At 58.2% G+C, this 13,834-nt stretch overlaps 3 protein-coding genes across 3 annotated transcripts; 1 reads left to right on the top strand and 2 right to left on the bottom strand.

Moving 5' to 3' along the window:
- Window positions 1-4,044: 4,044 nt before the first annotated feature.
- DCS_06909 (glucosamine-6-phosphate deaminase) lies at window positions 4,045-5,272 on the top strand (the record flags this gene model as incomplete). The annotated part of the gene is made up of 3 exons (XM_040804196.1): window positions 4,045-4,224; window positions 4,299-4,877; window positions 4,940-5,272. The coding sequence occupies 3 exons, from the start codon at window positions 4,045-4,047 to the stop codon at window positions 5,270-5,272; spliced, it is 1,092 nt and encodes a 363-aa protein (XP_040654300.1).
- Window positions 5,273-6,504: 1,232 nt separating this feature from the next.
- Window positions 6,505-8,521, bottom strand: DCS_06910 (acid phosphatase; the record flags this gene model as incomplete). The annotated part of the gene is made up of 3 exons (XM_040804197.1): window positions 6,505-7,074; window positions 7,135-8,077; window positions 8,271-8,521. 3 exons carry the CDS (start codon window positions 8,519-8,521, stop codon window positions 6,505-6,507), a joined length of 1,764 nt encoding a protein of 587 aa, XP_040654301.1.
- A 3,109-nt stretch (window positions 8,522-11,630) lies between these two features.
- On the bottom strand, window positions 11,631-13,168 carry DCS_06911 (N-acetylglucosamine-6-phosphate deacetylase; the record flags this gene model as incomplete). Its single annotated transcript, XM_040804198.1, has 3 exons — window positions 11,631-11,895; window positions 12,015-12,685; window positions 12,740-13,168. The coding sequence occupies 3 exons, from the start codon at window positions 13,166-13,168 to the stop codon at window positions 11,631-11,633; spliced, it is 1,365 nt and encodes a 454-aa protein (XP_040654302.1).
- Window positions 13,169-13,834: the final 666 nt, after the last annotated feature.

Raw genomic sequence — 13,834 nt, forward strand, 5'->3', positions numbered from 1 at the left:
GTATGATACGGCACGCTATGGTGTGGTTTTTGGACGAGTTGAGGATACTGACCGCGGACCGCGGCGACGCAACCATCGGGCGGTGGGCGTCCGACGACTCCTCCCAACGACGGCGCACGTCGAGGTCGTTAGTTCCAGGCACAGCTCGCCATCATCGGGATCGCAGGACAGCTAAGGGTCGCCGACGGCACGTGAGAGATACATGTACATGTATACCTGCAAGTACATGCATGTACGCCAGCGCCTGGGTACCCGGGGGGGGGGACGGTGACGGTGGAAGAGGAGGAACCGGGGGATGAGGTTCGATGACCGAGCAACCGTCAGCAATCAGGAAGGATGCAGAAGCAGTGAGATGGATGGACGTCGAGGAGGGAGAGTGGGGGTGGGTCCATTCGATTGGCGGAGCCGCGGTGGAATCACGGGGGATATTTGATGAATTGATCCAGATCTGGTGCGGCCCAGATTTAGGAGCGTCGCCGCGGAAAAATAAATCCAACGGTTGCGGAGGGTCGGCGACTGCTGGAGGAGCAGAAGGGGAGGAGGACGAGGGGGGTTGTTGAGACGTCGATGCTGAGTTGTAACGTTGCGATGCGGTAGGTGTGAGTGGCACGCTAAGGGAAAGTTGGCTGGCTGTGACTTGCTCGATTGGGAGGCGGTGCAATGCAGAGAGTACTGTACTCCGTAGGTACCGAAACCATGTGTGCATGTACATGTACGTACTTACTTCCTCGGCACAGAGTACATAATTACTGTACAGTAAGGGCATGTACAGTGCAGTCACTAACTAATAACTAGGTGCTTGTGGTAAGTACGTAAGTTGGTTATAGCTTGGCGCAAGTGCCTTGCCTCTCATGCTGCCCAGGAAGTACCTCCCTGCCCACAGTGCATGCGTACAACGGTGCGACGTTAGTGCACAGCAGGTATTATTACCTGCTTGCACCTGCAGTACTGAACAGACATGTACTCCGCTCCGTCACGCCTCGGTGCAAGTGCCTCTCACAGTGCTCTACGCCTCCCTGCATCGCTGCAGGCGTACGTGCTGGTGGCATGTACCTAGTACTATTTATGCTTGATGCTGTGCACAACAAGTACGCCTACGGAGTACATGTAATTACATGTCCGTACTGCAAGCCAGTGCTTACTTGTAGGTGTACAGTTGCTACTAATGCAGCACATTACACCTAGAAGTACTTGTACAACTAATGTACTGTACATACACCTAAATACCTAGTAGCATGCAAGTAATAATACTCCGTACTCGCCGATGGGCTGTGGTCCTAGCAGGCGGAGGAACCAGACTGGGGAGGGGACCATCGGGATGGCGTCGAGCAACCCACCAACCACCGGCCCGCTGGGTTTGCTGGTGGATCTTCAAGGGCACCACAGGCCCCTTCCCCTGCTCACCATGATGGTTACATCTGTTCACATCTGCTTCATCTCTCGCGGCCGGATAGAGCTGCACTAGAGCTCGAGCATCGCTGGACCGCCAGTGGATGCGAGTACGCAGCCGAGGCAGCCGGAGATGGTAGCCCCGTCTAGGGACGGAGACGGGCTCGGGAACTGGTAATGGTAGTCATGCGCCACGGTCTAGAAATTCATGGCTTCGTCCCAGGACTGGCCGCCTCTCTCGGACGCGATGAATCGAGGCAAGACGATGGGCAAAAGGGTAGGCAGGCATAGGGAGATGGGCTCTATCATATGCCGTTTCTGGGCAGAAAAACTGGAACGGCCTGCGTCGTAGGCCTCCGACCAAGGCTGCCAATCGAAGCGACCGATCGCCCTGCCTCGGCTGTCCGGCGGCGCAGCCTCGGTCGTTACCAGCGCCTACACGACAACGATGGACGATGCGACAACGATGGACGATGCGAATACAACGTAGGTCTGCATGGCCTGCATAGAGGCTCGGCCTGACCTTGCCCATCCCGCCGCCGCCGCATCCTCGCATCGTCAGGCGCAGCACTGGCGTCGGCACTGGAGCAACATGGCATGACGACAGGGCAACATGTCATTGTGTCATGTTGCTTCGCCGTCGACATACGCCAGCTTCAAGGGCGGCTTCGGGGCCAGCCGAGATGGTCCGCAAGCCTCCAAAATGGCTACGCTCCGCTCACCCGAGATGTCGCCTTGCCGCTGCCACGCCTGATACCATGACTCGGACCGTATTCGATCCATTCGCATCCCTCATACTTCTGTGTCATTCTTCCGCATCATCCCGCTTCTCCACCATGAATTTTCGCCACCCAATGCATCATTCGTCTGTGTCGTTCGTCTGTGTCGTTCGTCTGTGTCGTTCGTCTGAGCCATTCACCTGCTTCATCCATCTGCGCACACCGTGCCGATCTGGACGCCCGCATCAGGATGGATGGATGGGGGTCGGTGCAACGATTGCCCCTGCAAGTCCCCGTCCAGCCGCAGATGCGTGTTCCCTTTGATGAATTGTCACGACGAAGCAAGGGCACATGCACCTCCATCTACTACCCAATCTTGTCTGACAAGGATGCTTTTCTATATGCATGGGAGCGTGCAACGTGCAAGCATGGGACTCTCCCTGCTGTTCGTATCCGGTTCCGCGCGGCTCGCCAACCGACGGCTCTGTGGGGCGTCCCAGCGTCGTTGCAGGGCCCGATCCGGCGAGTTCAGTGGAGTGGTCGCCGATGACCCCCCACCCGCCGAGGAATCAGCAGGTAACGAACGAGCCCTCCACTTGTAATCCGTATGGATGGCTTAGCTGCCGACAAATATCCGTAGAAACCCCCCACCGTTCGTCTGTCGGCTCGGACGGACTGGGGGACATGCCGTGTATTAGTTGTACATGTACTCCGTACTTGCACGTACTCCGTAATTCATACCTGTATTTACTTACATGCAAGTACTTGAAAATACATGTACACGTGTACAAAGTATGAATCCATCAATTGCTCTACTACCAAGTACTTACTAGGTACCTAGTACTTACTAGTATGCCCAAGTACAATTGTACTATGTGGGTGGTAGCAGTAGTAGTACAAGTAGTTGTAATAGTTGTGGCAGTACTCCGTACGCAGTATGGATTTAAGCACGCTACAAGCACCCTGTACGTACTCTGCACATTGCGATACCTACAGTACACCTACAAGTACTGATGAGTGCATGTACGGAGAACGCACCGCTGCACTGAATTGGGTACGCTCACGTGTACGGAGGACGTCTGCAGTACTGTACTTACAAGTACTGTGCTATACTGCTGTGGTAGAGCACACCTACATAGGTACTTACCTAGTACATACTTCCTTGTAGGTACAAGTAGGTGCGAGTCTAGGTGAAAGTGACGTTTCATTTCACCCATCCATCCGCTCATCAGCTAATAGTAGGCGCTAGGAGTGGCATTTACAGGTAGCCGTAAAATCAGCCTACGTCCGTCACCACCAATTCCTGGTACCACCACTACTTCGGCTTCGGCCAACCACCAACCGCCAACCTCCAAGACCTGGAGGCAGTCGGTCGCCCGTGAACCGCGGCAGCTAAGAACGCACCACGACCTGTTGCGCAGCAAGCGAGCCGGTGCCATTGGTGGGTGTCATCGGTGGGTGTCATCGGTGCCATCCCCTTCGCAACGCCAGTCGTACCGTACCGCAACTTGTACCTGTCTTGGTGCGTCATCGCGCGGCTGTGGTGCTCGCCTGGTGACTGGCACGTCCGTAGGTAACCTTACATGGACGAGGGGCCGTAGCGGCGCTTGCCTGCTCTTCCTCCTTCACTCCCCGTCACCTGCGACTGCCTTTGCTTGTTCGCCGTATCCGTACGCCTCGTACTGGCAACGAGCCGTCCTTTTTCCGCTCCGATACCTAAAAACCCTCTCTCCTGTCCTTCACCTTTGCCTTCCCACCTCGCTCCGACACACCCGCCACTTACACCACCCACCACCCACCACCCACACACCAAGTCCCAGCATCGCGACGACAGATATCAACACAGCAAATACAACGCCCATCACGACGCTCATCGGCACCGCAAACACCCTCCACGCCCCTTCTCTCGCGGCCATCGCGGCAAAAAAGCAGCAGCATGCGCTTGATCATTCGCGATGACGCCCTAGCGGCGAGCACCTACGTGGCCAACTACATCATCGACCGCATCAGAGCCTTCAACCCGTCGGCCCAGCACCCTTTCGTCCTCGGCCTCCCCACCGGCTCGACGCCCCAGGGCGTTTACAAGATCCTCGTCGAGAGGTACAAGGCCGGCGAGGTATGGCTCCCTCCCTCCCTTGCCTCCTCCGGGTGGGGGCTGACGGGCTGACTCTCGCGTGCTGCCGAGGAAAGATCTCGTTCGAGCACGTCGTCACCTTTAACATGGACGAGTACGTCGGCATCCCCCGCGATGACGCCGAGTCGTACCACTCCTTCATGTACAAGCACTTCTTCTCCCACGTCAACGTTGACCCCTCCAACGTTCACATCCTCGACGGCAACGCCGCCAACCTCGAGGCCGAGTGCGTCGCCTTCGAGGACGCCATCAAGGCTGCCGGTGGCATCGATCTCTTCCTCGCTGGCATCGGTGAGGATGGCCACTTGGCCTTCAACGAGCCCGGCTCCTCGCTCGCCAGCCGCACCCGCGTCAAGACGCTTGCCTACGAAACCATCCTCGCCAACTCGCGCTTCTTCGGCAACGACGTCACCAAAGTGCCGCGGATGGCCCTCACCGTCGGTGTCCAGACCGTCCTCGAGGCCCGCGAGGTCGTCGTCGTCATTCTCGGTCAGCGAAAGTCCATCGCCCTCCAGCGCTGCGTCGAGCAGGGTGTCAACCACATGTGGACCCTCTCGAGCCTGCAGCTGCATCCCCACCCCATGATTGTCGTCGATGAGGATGCCACGCTCGAGCTGCAGGTGAAGACGGTCAAGGTAAGGCCGGACCGATGCCGCCGCCGGACATCCGAATACTGACACGGCCTCGCCGCGTGTAGTATTTCAAGAGTATCGAAAAGATTGCCCTCGAGGAAGGCTTCGAGCAGATCCTGCCCTCCAAGGTCCGCACCGGCATCGGCTCCTCCGTCCCCGAGACTCGCATCCATTCGCTCGACGACTTCGACGGCCCGGATCCCAGCATCCTCGCCCCGCAGCCAACTACCTCGCGCCTCCTCCGCGCGACCCCGGCCACCGAGTATCCCATCCGCTCCGTCTCTCCCGACCTCGTCCCCGACCGCATGGCCTCGCGCATCCCCGAACCCAACTTGTCGATGCGGTTGACCCCCAAGCCTGAGCTCCAACTGACGCCCCACAACGCCATCAAAGCCTGACGAATCAAGGTGCCGGCAATCCGGCCCTGCCCGGTCTCACGTTTCCCCCAATCATTCGTTCATTTCATGTTCTCATTTTTTTTGCCGAATACCCACTCGCGTCAGCACGAACCAATTTGATGTCGTGCATCATTTCTGATTTCTGTTCCGTTTTCAGCTCTCTTTGCACTGTATCTTGATGTCCTCTCGGTTGTTGTTGATGAATTTCGACTCATGCGCCCAGGGGGCAAGGAAGAACTCGCGGGACTAAAAATAAAACCACCGTGGTCAAGAATGCTGCGTGGTTGAAATACAAGAATGAAATAAAAATTGCATTTTGCTTGCCTAGACGCGCTCAAAGCATTGGTGGGAGTCGCCTGAAACACTGCTGATGCCGGATCACGCAGAGAGAGCATCGCTAATCAAACCCACAAATCATGCTTCTCGCAAAGGCTGGCCTTCCGGGACCTCAACGTGCGAGGCCCACGATGAGTCGATCTCTGGGAATCGTGACTCTTTGCCACGATATCTCAGTGTTCAGTCCATCTTGACAAGCCACTAGAAATAGAGGGGCAGGGGAGCGACCTGCCGCTCACCGCATCGTGCAAGCCAAGTTGTGTTGGTGGTTGCAGCCGCACTGCATCTGGCCGTCTATGCCGCTGTAGGTAAACTCTTTCAACGGAGTCTTGCGGTCCAGCTGCGCCTGCAGATACCCCGTCCTTCGAGCATCGTCTTCGGGGGTGGCGGCTGCTATCCAAGCGGCTTCGTTCCAAGTGCAAGTTTCGGAATGAATGAGCAGAAACGACAAGGAAAAGATTCGGCCCGATAAGAACGCACGTCACGCAGAGTCAGTCGGGACATTTGAAACATCTGTCCCATGGGCAAGTCCAGTTTTCTATGTGGGTGCTGTCAGTGGACAGGAGAAATGTTCAACAAAATCTAGCTAGTAAGTAGGTTTGGAACGGACTGATGGCGACAAATCCCATGCCATCGCCACAAACCAAAATAATCATCCGATATTACGTAAATGAAACCGTAAAGATATTCATGGGTATAATCTGACACCCTCTTGTCGTGTCTTGCCCCGCCGTATGTCATTTCTTCCATCATTTCCAACCTAGCACGACTTGGCCTGTGCTCAAAAAGGGTACATTTGATACAGTACGACCATCCGAGCCTGCAGCATGGCGGTACAGGAGAGAGGCAAGGCCCTGGATCAGTGTGCGACGCCAGCCAGCGAGCCTGGTGCGACGTCAGTCGGCCGTAAAATACCTCTTCACTCTGCTCGGTCCCTGCTGAGCCTTCACCTCGGGAGGCACAATCGTGTGGTGGACAACATGCGGCCGGTATATGGCGTCGACTGGAGGCATCCTGGTGATACCGTTAACAAGCGGTGACCCCGCATGAGAAAGCGGCAACAGGCACAGGCTGGGGGAGGCATACCAGTCATCGACGGTGAGAGGAAAATATTCATACAGAGGATCGGGGTCCTCGGTGGGGCTGCTGCCGGGATTCGCTCCCGCCGCCGTGCTCGTGGATCCAAACTTGCCCATCTGAGGGCTCGGCAGCTCGGCGCTCGACCGGTTGGGGCTCTTCTCCTCCTCGGACAATGAGAGGTTGATGGGCACGGCTGAACTCTGACGGCTCAGCGAGCCGTGGGGGGTCTGCCCGCCTGGGGTTCCGACCGACTTGGCGCCCCCATCCACCATCCAGCTGGGAATGGGCGGTTTCGATATGGTCGGCGACATGGCCATTTTCTTGGACGGATGCGTGCTTTGGTTCGGTTGCGGAACGGCTTGCGCGTTGGCCCACTCGGTCGACGTCTGCGCGGGTTAGTTTCGGCGGGTACACGAGGGGATCAATCACGAGGGCGGCAGGCGTACCGAGGCAGCGTCCATGGACGGAAAGACGGGTATCGTCGTTGGCTGGACGCTCTCACGGTCCATCTTGACGCTCGCGCTGTCCGAGCCGGCGGTGCCCTTGCGCTCCGTGCGCCTCTCGCCCGTCAGGGGGACGTCCTTGCGACTGTCAAAGTTGCGCGGGCTGCGGCCCCGGACGATGACGGGTCCGGATTGAATCTCGGCAATCTTGATCACCTCGCCCGACGTCGCCCTGCCGAGCAGGTTGATCTGCACGACGTAATGCTGCTGCAGGCCCTTTCTCCGGCCGTTGTTGGCCGTCGCGTGCTTGAACTGCAGGCGCTTCCAAGAGACTGGCAGGGTCACGCGGTGGGCATCCAGTTCTTGGGCCGTGCTCAAGTCCAAGGGGATGCTGGGCGGCGCCGAGGCGACCTTGGTGTCCTCGCCGCCCGGTGCGTTTGCGCTCTTCCAGGGTATCAGGATGATCTCGGTCGCCTTGCCTTCGATGGATTCCAGGGCCGTGATGGAGGCCGACAGCTCGCATATGGGGAAGCGGCGGCCCTGCTCGTCGACGACCTGCGACACAGACCTCGGCAGGGTGATCTGGCCGGAGCACTGCCAGAGGTTGCGGCGGTAGCAAGTCAGCTCCAGCGGCCGGCCGGCGTTTTCCCCGCCAAATACATCCTCGGCGACGAAGAACATGCCGTAGAGCTCGGCGGTCATGTGCATGTCGCCCATGTTGCCAGCCTCATCAAGCAGGTTGAGGAGTCGAAACGGGTCGGAGAAGCCGAGCAGGTTGTTGTCGAGCTCCTGGTTTGATGACTCCTCGTTGACGGCATCCGGGTTTGGCGTCGGTTCAAAAACACGGGCGGCGGAATAGGCGAAGGGGTCCTCGAAGGTCGTAGCGAAATGATCAAACTCATAGGCCGGGGTGAAGGGGGGCAGCGGCGCGAGGGCGCTGCCATCACTGATGTGGGGGGTAGAGTCAGAGGCGGGCTGCGTCGCTGACGGGGGCAAAACGAGCGAGAACGCACAAGGCAGAGATGCCGTCCAGCGAGGGCGAGAGAGTGCGAAACGGAAAGGGAAAAAAGGGGGAGGGAGGTGAAGATGGGGAATGACCATGCCCAAGGGGAAGGGGGAAAGGAGAGGAGGGGACGTACAGCAGCGCATCGTCGAAGCCGAGGTCATGTCCAAAGTGTGCGTGCTCCATGGCCATGCGTTGGCTGCTGTTCAAGCCCATGCCGTCACCGGCCGAAGCGGCTGCCATAGGGTTGAAGGTGGCCATGGCATTGTTCGCCAGCCAGCGGCGCACGGGGGAAGCGTGATCGTCCACGGCTACGTACGATGTACCGTCACGGGGGTGGTTTCGTTGGCGGAGGTGAGGTGCACCAAGTGCCACCGTCGTGGTCATGGAACGAGGTGCGTGTACCGCAGGCGGCGGGCGGGCGCTCGCTGGAATGGAATCGATGACGCAGGAGAGGGATGACGACGACGTCGGTAGAGGGGAAGAATCGGCCCTCTGGCGGAAGCGGGAATCGGTGGCCGAGAATCCGACGGGATGCAGAAAGGAGGATGACGATGTGCCGCCGCAAGATGGATGCAAAGTCGAACAAGAAGGACGTGTGCCTTGACAGGAGCAGAACGCCGTCAAGCGAGTGCCGTCTGGAGCTGGGCTACTGTGGAGGTGATGAGCAGTGCATCCACCGAGCGAGACGAATACCTGGATCGGCAAACGGGCTAGGTAGGGGCCTAGGGCGCTAGGCTAGAAGCCTCATTTCTCTTCCCGGCAGGGCGAGGTGGAGACGGCTAACGAGTTCAGGCAGCGGACTGGAAGTGCTAGGCCGAGGACCAGGCCATCCAACGCCGCCGGCTCAGCGTTCTATTTTGGCGAGGCAGAGGGGGAGGCCAATTGCCTCGCTCGTGCTGGGCTCGTACTCGACTCCGCTCACGGTTAGAGGGCGTGGGCTTGGTGGCGCACCTGCAACCTTGGTGTGTGCGGTTGTAGAACAGCGGTCTCTGGTTGGCGGCGAGGACGACGGAGGCGAGCCAGAGTTCGATCTCGATTCGTTGAAGGCGAAGGCGGAAGGGAAAGTCCGGGTGAGGGTTTGGCGTGGGCAATCCTGGCCGATGCTTCTGGTCTGGTTATCTCGCTGTGGAAGCCGGTGCGAAGAAGTGCAGAGGAGGGGGAGGAAGGTGAGCGAGCGAGAGAGAGCGGTCGGTCGGTCGATACCTGGAAGGAAGCTGAGGCGGTGGCACGGCTGGTGCTGGGGTTGGTGCCGGCGCCGGTGCTGGTACAGGCGCTGGTGCTGGTACAGGCGCTGGTGCTGGTGCTGGTACAGGCGCCAGTGCTGGGGGCAACGGCATGACTGGTATTACTTAAGTTGGCACAGCACCTCCAGTATTACGCTCCGTACCTCTCTATGGATACTTGCTGGTACCTTTGCTGGTGCGACGACTGGTCGAGTTACAGGGACGATTAATACTGGTCCTATTACTGGTACCATGACCGGATGCACTAGGTATCAATACTGGCACCGCCAAGATAAGAAGACCGACAGGCTGCAGCCTCTCGTGCACGGTACAGAAGACTCGTGTTCGTATTCAACCGACAGGCAATCGGCAATCCATGATGCTCATCCTCTCGTACGAGGAGGTAGGTAGTAACTACACCTGGACATGCTCATTCCTCGCACGGTACTCCGTGCCGAGGCAGGCATGTACGGAGTGAGTAAGTAGTCCGTACGAAGGACTTGCAGCGAACTCGCAGCAATTACGGAGTACATGTTACAAGCAAGTGAGTACATGTGCACCTACTTGGGTGTACGGAGTAAGGACTGTAGAGAGTAAGTACAGAGCACTAGTAAGTACTGTACAGCAAGTACTCCCGTAATACAGCAAAGGATTGACTGCGAGGTTGTTGCCGTCAGCATAATAGTAATAGAGCTGCAAAGATGGCGACAAGGGCCCTTGCACCCACCCCTCTTCCCCCCCTCCTCTCCTCCCCTTTCCCCACCCGCCCTCTAGATGTCTGCCAAATCATCAAGCTCAGGGTCGGCCTCCCCGCAAATGTCGCCGTGCCACGTTCTCTTCCGATATCTCCTCAGAGTCCAACGATGATAAGTACTCGCCGCTTGGCTGGCCGGGGAGCCCATTGTTCGCACGCTCCGGGCGGCGATTCTCAGAGCCGCCGCCGCTCATGGTTGGCGGGCGTCAAGCGCACCTCCAGCGGACGTGTCGCACGCCTGTCGGCACCAAGCAGATGCGTCGTTGCCGGGACGCCCTCCACGCGCTACAGCGGACAGTCGCATGGTCGGTGCACTGCATTCTTGCACTGGAACCTGCATGTACCTTGCCATCCGACACACTCCCCAGATTCTCGCAGGTGGGCGTTGACAGGTGGGGAGGGCCCAGCGGACGAGGGAGACTAAACAAAAGTTTGCGGTTCATGGCATGAATCTTGACATTTTGGCCCCATCAAACGTTCGGATCGTGTTTGGAAGAGAAAATAGAAATTGGCTAATGCATGACATGACACGCCGCTTTCCCTAGCCGTCAACCTGGCGACGAAGAATCATCCCCGACGGCGGGGTCTTCGGTTCGAGATGTTCCGAGCACGGCTCATCGCGATCCACCGCCACCCCTGGCCTCGCAGGAAAATGAAGCCGACTCAGAAGGAGACGTGCGTTGGGCGCGAACGTCTCGGATTTTCTTCACTAATACTCCTTGCAACCAAGCACTGTACCTACAGTAAGTACTTACTTACTTGCAGTGCAAGCAAAAGTACTCCGTACAGTACGTACAACTACAGTACAGTACACGAACGGAGTAGTAGGTACGTACTTAGTTGTACTTGTAAGCAGTCCGTACTCCGTACTCCGTACTTCTGGTGTGGTTTCCGTGTGGGGTGTGCATGTGCGTGGAGAATTATGAAGAAATAGCAACAAATACACTACTTGTACACGCACACGTGGACGCCGAAACCTGCTCGTGTAGGTGCTCAGATTTGCCCGAGAGTATTCGACTAATCCGCATGGAGTTGGGTATGCACGTGTTCGAGCACGGCTTGGTAATGCTCAACGATAACCGCGTGCAGAATTCTAACGGAGAAAGAAAACGTGAGGGAAGGAGAGAGGGAGGGAGTCTGAGGCCAAGATGGAGTGAGGCAAATATTGTGCGTGCACGGAGTACAGTACTCCGTACATGTGCGGTACTCCGTGCAATGACAAGTAAGCACAGACAAGAACTGTACTTATGTGTGTCTGCATCTCCGAGGGAGAGAGCCTAAGTACTGTAGTGTGCAGGTGTTTCATGGTTCGTACGAGTATCCAAGTAATTATTGCCTATTACCTATAACTGCAAGTAGCAAGTAATAGCTGTACGTGCACGGAGTACTGTGGGTGTTCTCGACCTCGGAAGTGACGACCCGATCCACATTTTCCTGGTGCCTGCCCTTGGTGCACATGCACTTGCCGGCAACCCTCAGGGATATGCTCGTCTTCGTCAGAAAATTGCCTTGTCCTTCACGAATCGCATTGCGTTTCGCTAGCACAGTACAGGCGCGAGCCAAACTTCCACACTTCGTCGAGCACGAGTTGGCTCGAGCCCTGTTCGTCATTCTCGGACAGGATGACGAGATCGGCGTCGGCGCCGGCGTCGAGCGTCCCCTTGACGCCTTCAAGACCGAGCATGGCGGCGGGCGTCGCCGTCACGGCATTGATGGCCTCGGGGATGCCTGTGCCGCACCAGCGGAGGAAGTTGTTGACGCAGCCGAGGAGGGTGATTGAACTGCGTCCGCTCGTTAGCCTCCTGGCCTATGAACTGATGTGTCGTGCCTGTCCCGAGCCGTGCAACCGTTGCATGCAGCCCTGCGACGGACGGCCGACGAGGATGGCAACTCAACTCACCTCCCCGCAATCGTGTCCGAGTTCTCGAGAAGCAACTTCGTGCCCTTCTTGACAATGTTGCACGTCTGGCCGCCGTTGGTCCACGGGTAGGCGCCGTCGGGAAGGCCGACGAGGTGCATGGCGTCGGTGACGAGGATGAAGCCATCCGGGTACGCGTTGAAGGCGATCTTGATGGTCGTCGGGTGCAGGTGGATGCCGTCGGCGATGATGCCAAAGTACGGCCGGCGCAGGCTCTCGGCGCAGCCTAGCACGCCGAAGATGCCCGGGTTGCGGTGGTGCAGAGGCCGCATCGCGTTGAAGAGATGGGTGATCATGGTGGCCCCTTGGGCCACGGCCGCCGAGGCCTGCTCGTACGTCGCCTCCGAGTGGCCGATGGAGCAGATGATGCCCCTCGACCTGAGCTCGGGGATGAGCTTGGTCATGCGCCCGAGCTCGGGCGCCGCCGTGATCATCTTGACGGGCGCGAGACCGCCGGCCTTTGCGGGCGCGAGGTTCCCGGCGCCGTAGCAGGCCTCCATGTCGGCGTACGTCTGCGCCTCGAGCAGGACGTCGACATCGTGCACGCCGTTCTTGGTCGGGTTCAGGAACGGGCCTTCGCAGTGTGCGCCCAGCGATTCGGCGCCGTCGCTTGCCACGCGCCGGCCTCCCGAGGGTCCAAGATGCGGGAGGACCTGTCCAGGTGGCTGTCAGTGACGTCCGGGAAACTCGCACTTGGCACTCGCCACCTTTTGGTACAGCTCGGGCCGTTGGCTTGTGATGGTGGGGACGTAGGAGGTGACCCCCGTCCGGGTGAGCAGACGATTGACGTCCGTCACGTGGTCGCCATACTGTGACATGTCGTCAAGAAGGGTCGAAAAGTTGAAGCCGAAGGCGCCGTTGAGCTGGCAGTCGATCATGCCGGGGGCGACGATGCGACCGCCCAGGTCGACGATGGTATCCGGGAGGTTGAGTTCGCCGTAAAATGCCGTCTGGCTGTTGATGATCTTGCCCGTCAGAGCGCTGACCCAGAGGTCATCCTCGACGAGCCGGTCGCCCTTGACGAGCCGGCAGTTGGTGAACTTGGTCAAGCCATTCGGCCGACGCGGCCGAGGTAAGGGTTCCATGGGGGACATGAAGGAGGTCGTCGGGTCGAGGATCGCACGAACGAGGATCATGGAGGGGCGGGGGGGGGAGGCAGAGGACAGGAGACGTATGGTTTATTATTATTTGATGTGCACGCCCGGGTATGCAGCCGCATCACGGAATGCGAACGAGTACAGTAGATCCGGATCTCCTTCATAGTAAGATCTCGCAAGTGTCGATTTCTCAGCGCAAGCCAACACGGCCGGCCGACCGGCATGGTAACTTGCACTGCAACGTTGGTGGTTGCTGCAGCGAGATCGTACGGAGGTGCACACGTGCCAGCAGGCCACTGCCGTTGGTGGTTGTAGGTACATGTACGATGGTCGAAAGCCATGATGGCACCCTACCAGTACGACTGGGCGTGCGTGATCATCCACATGTACTCCGTACAGTCAGTACATGGACTTGGGTACTCCGTAACACTCCGTGAGTATGTACGTAAGTATGTACTGTCATTGTCTTGGTCGCAGCCGCCGAGCCAGGTTCCAGACGACCGACACCATACGTTGGCGCCACCGCCCACCGGGTGGAGCAATCGAGTCGGTCAGCAAATGGTGATCGAACCTTTGGTTCATGCGATGCTGTATCAGGCATGGTGCAGTGTTGCGTCACCGGTCCCAGTGACACAGCGCTGTGCGAGCGATCGGGTCACTAGCGATGCAGGCAAGGTCTGCTAAAGGGTCGCCCAAACATGCCTT

Source organism: Drechmeria coniospora, chromosome 03, assembly GCF_001625195.1.
Source record: "Drechmeria coniospora strain ARSEF 6962 chromosome 03, whole genome shotgun sequence".
NCBI lineage: Eukaryota > Fungi > Ascomycota > Sordariomycetes > Hypocreales > Ophiocordycipitaceae > Drechmeria > Drechmeria coniospora.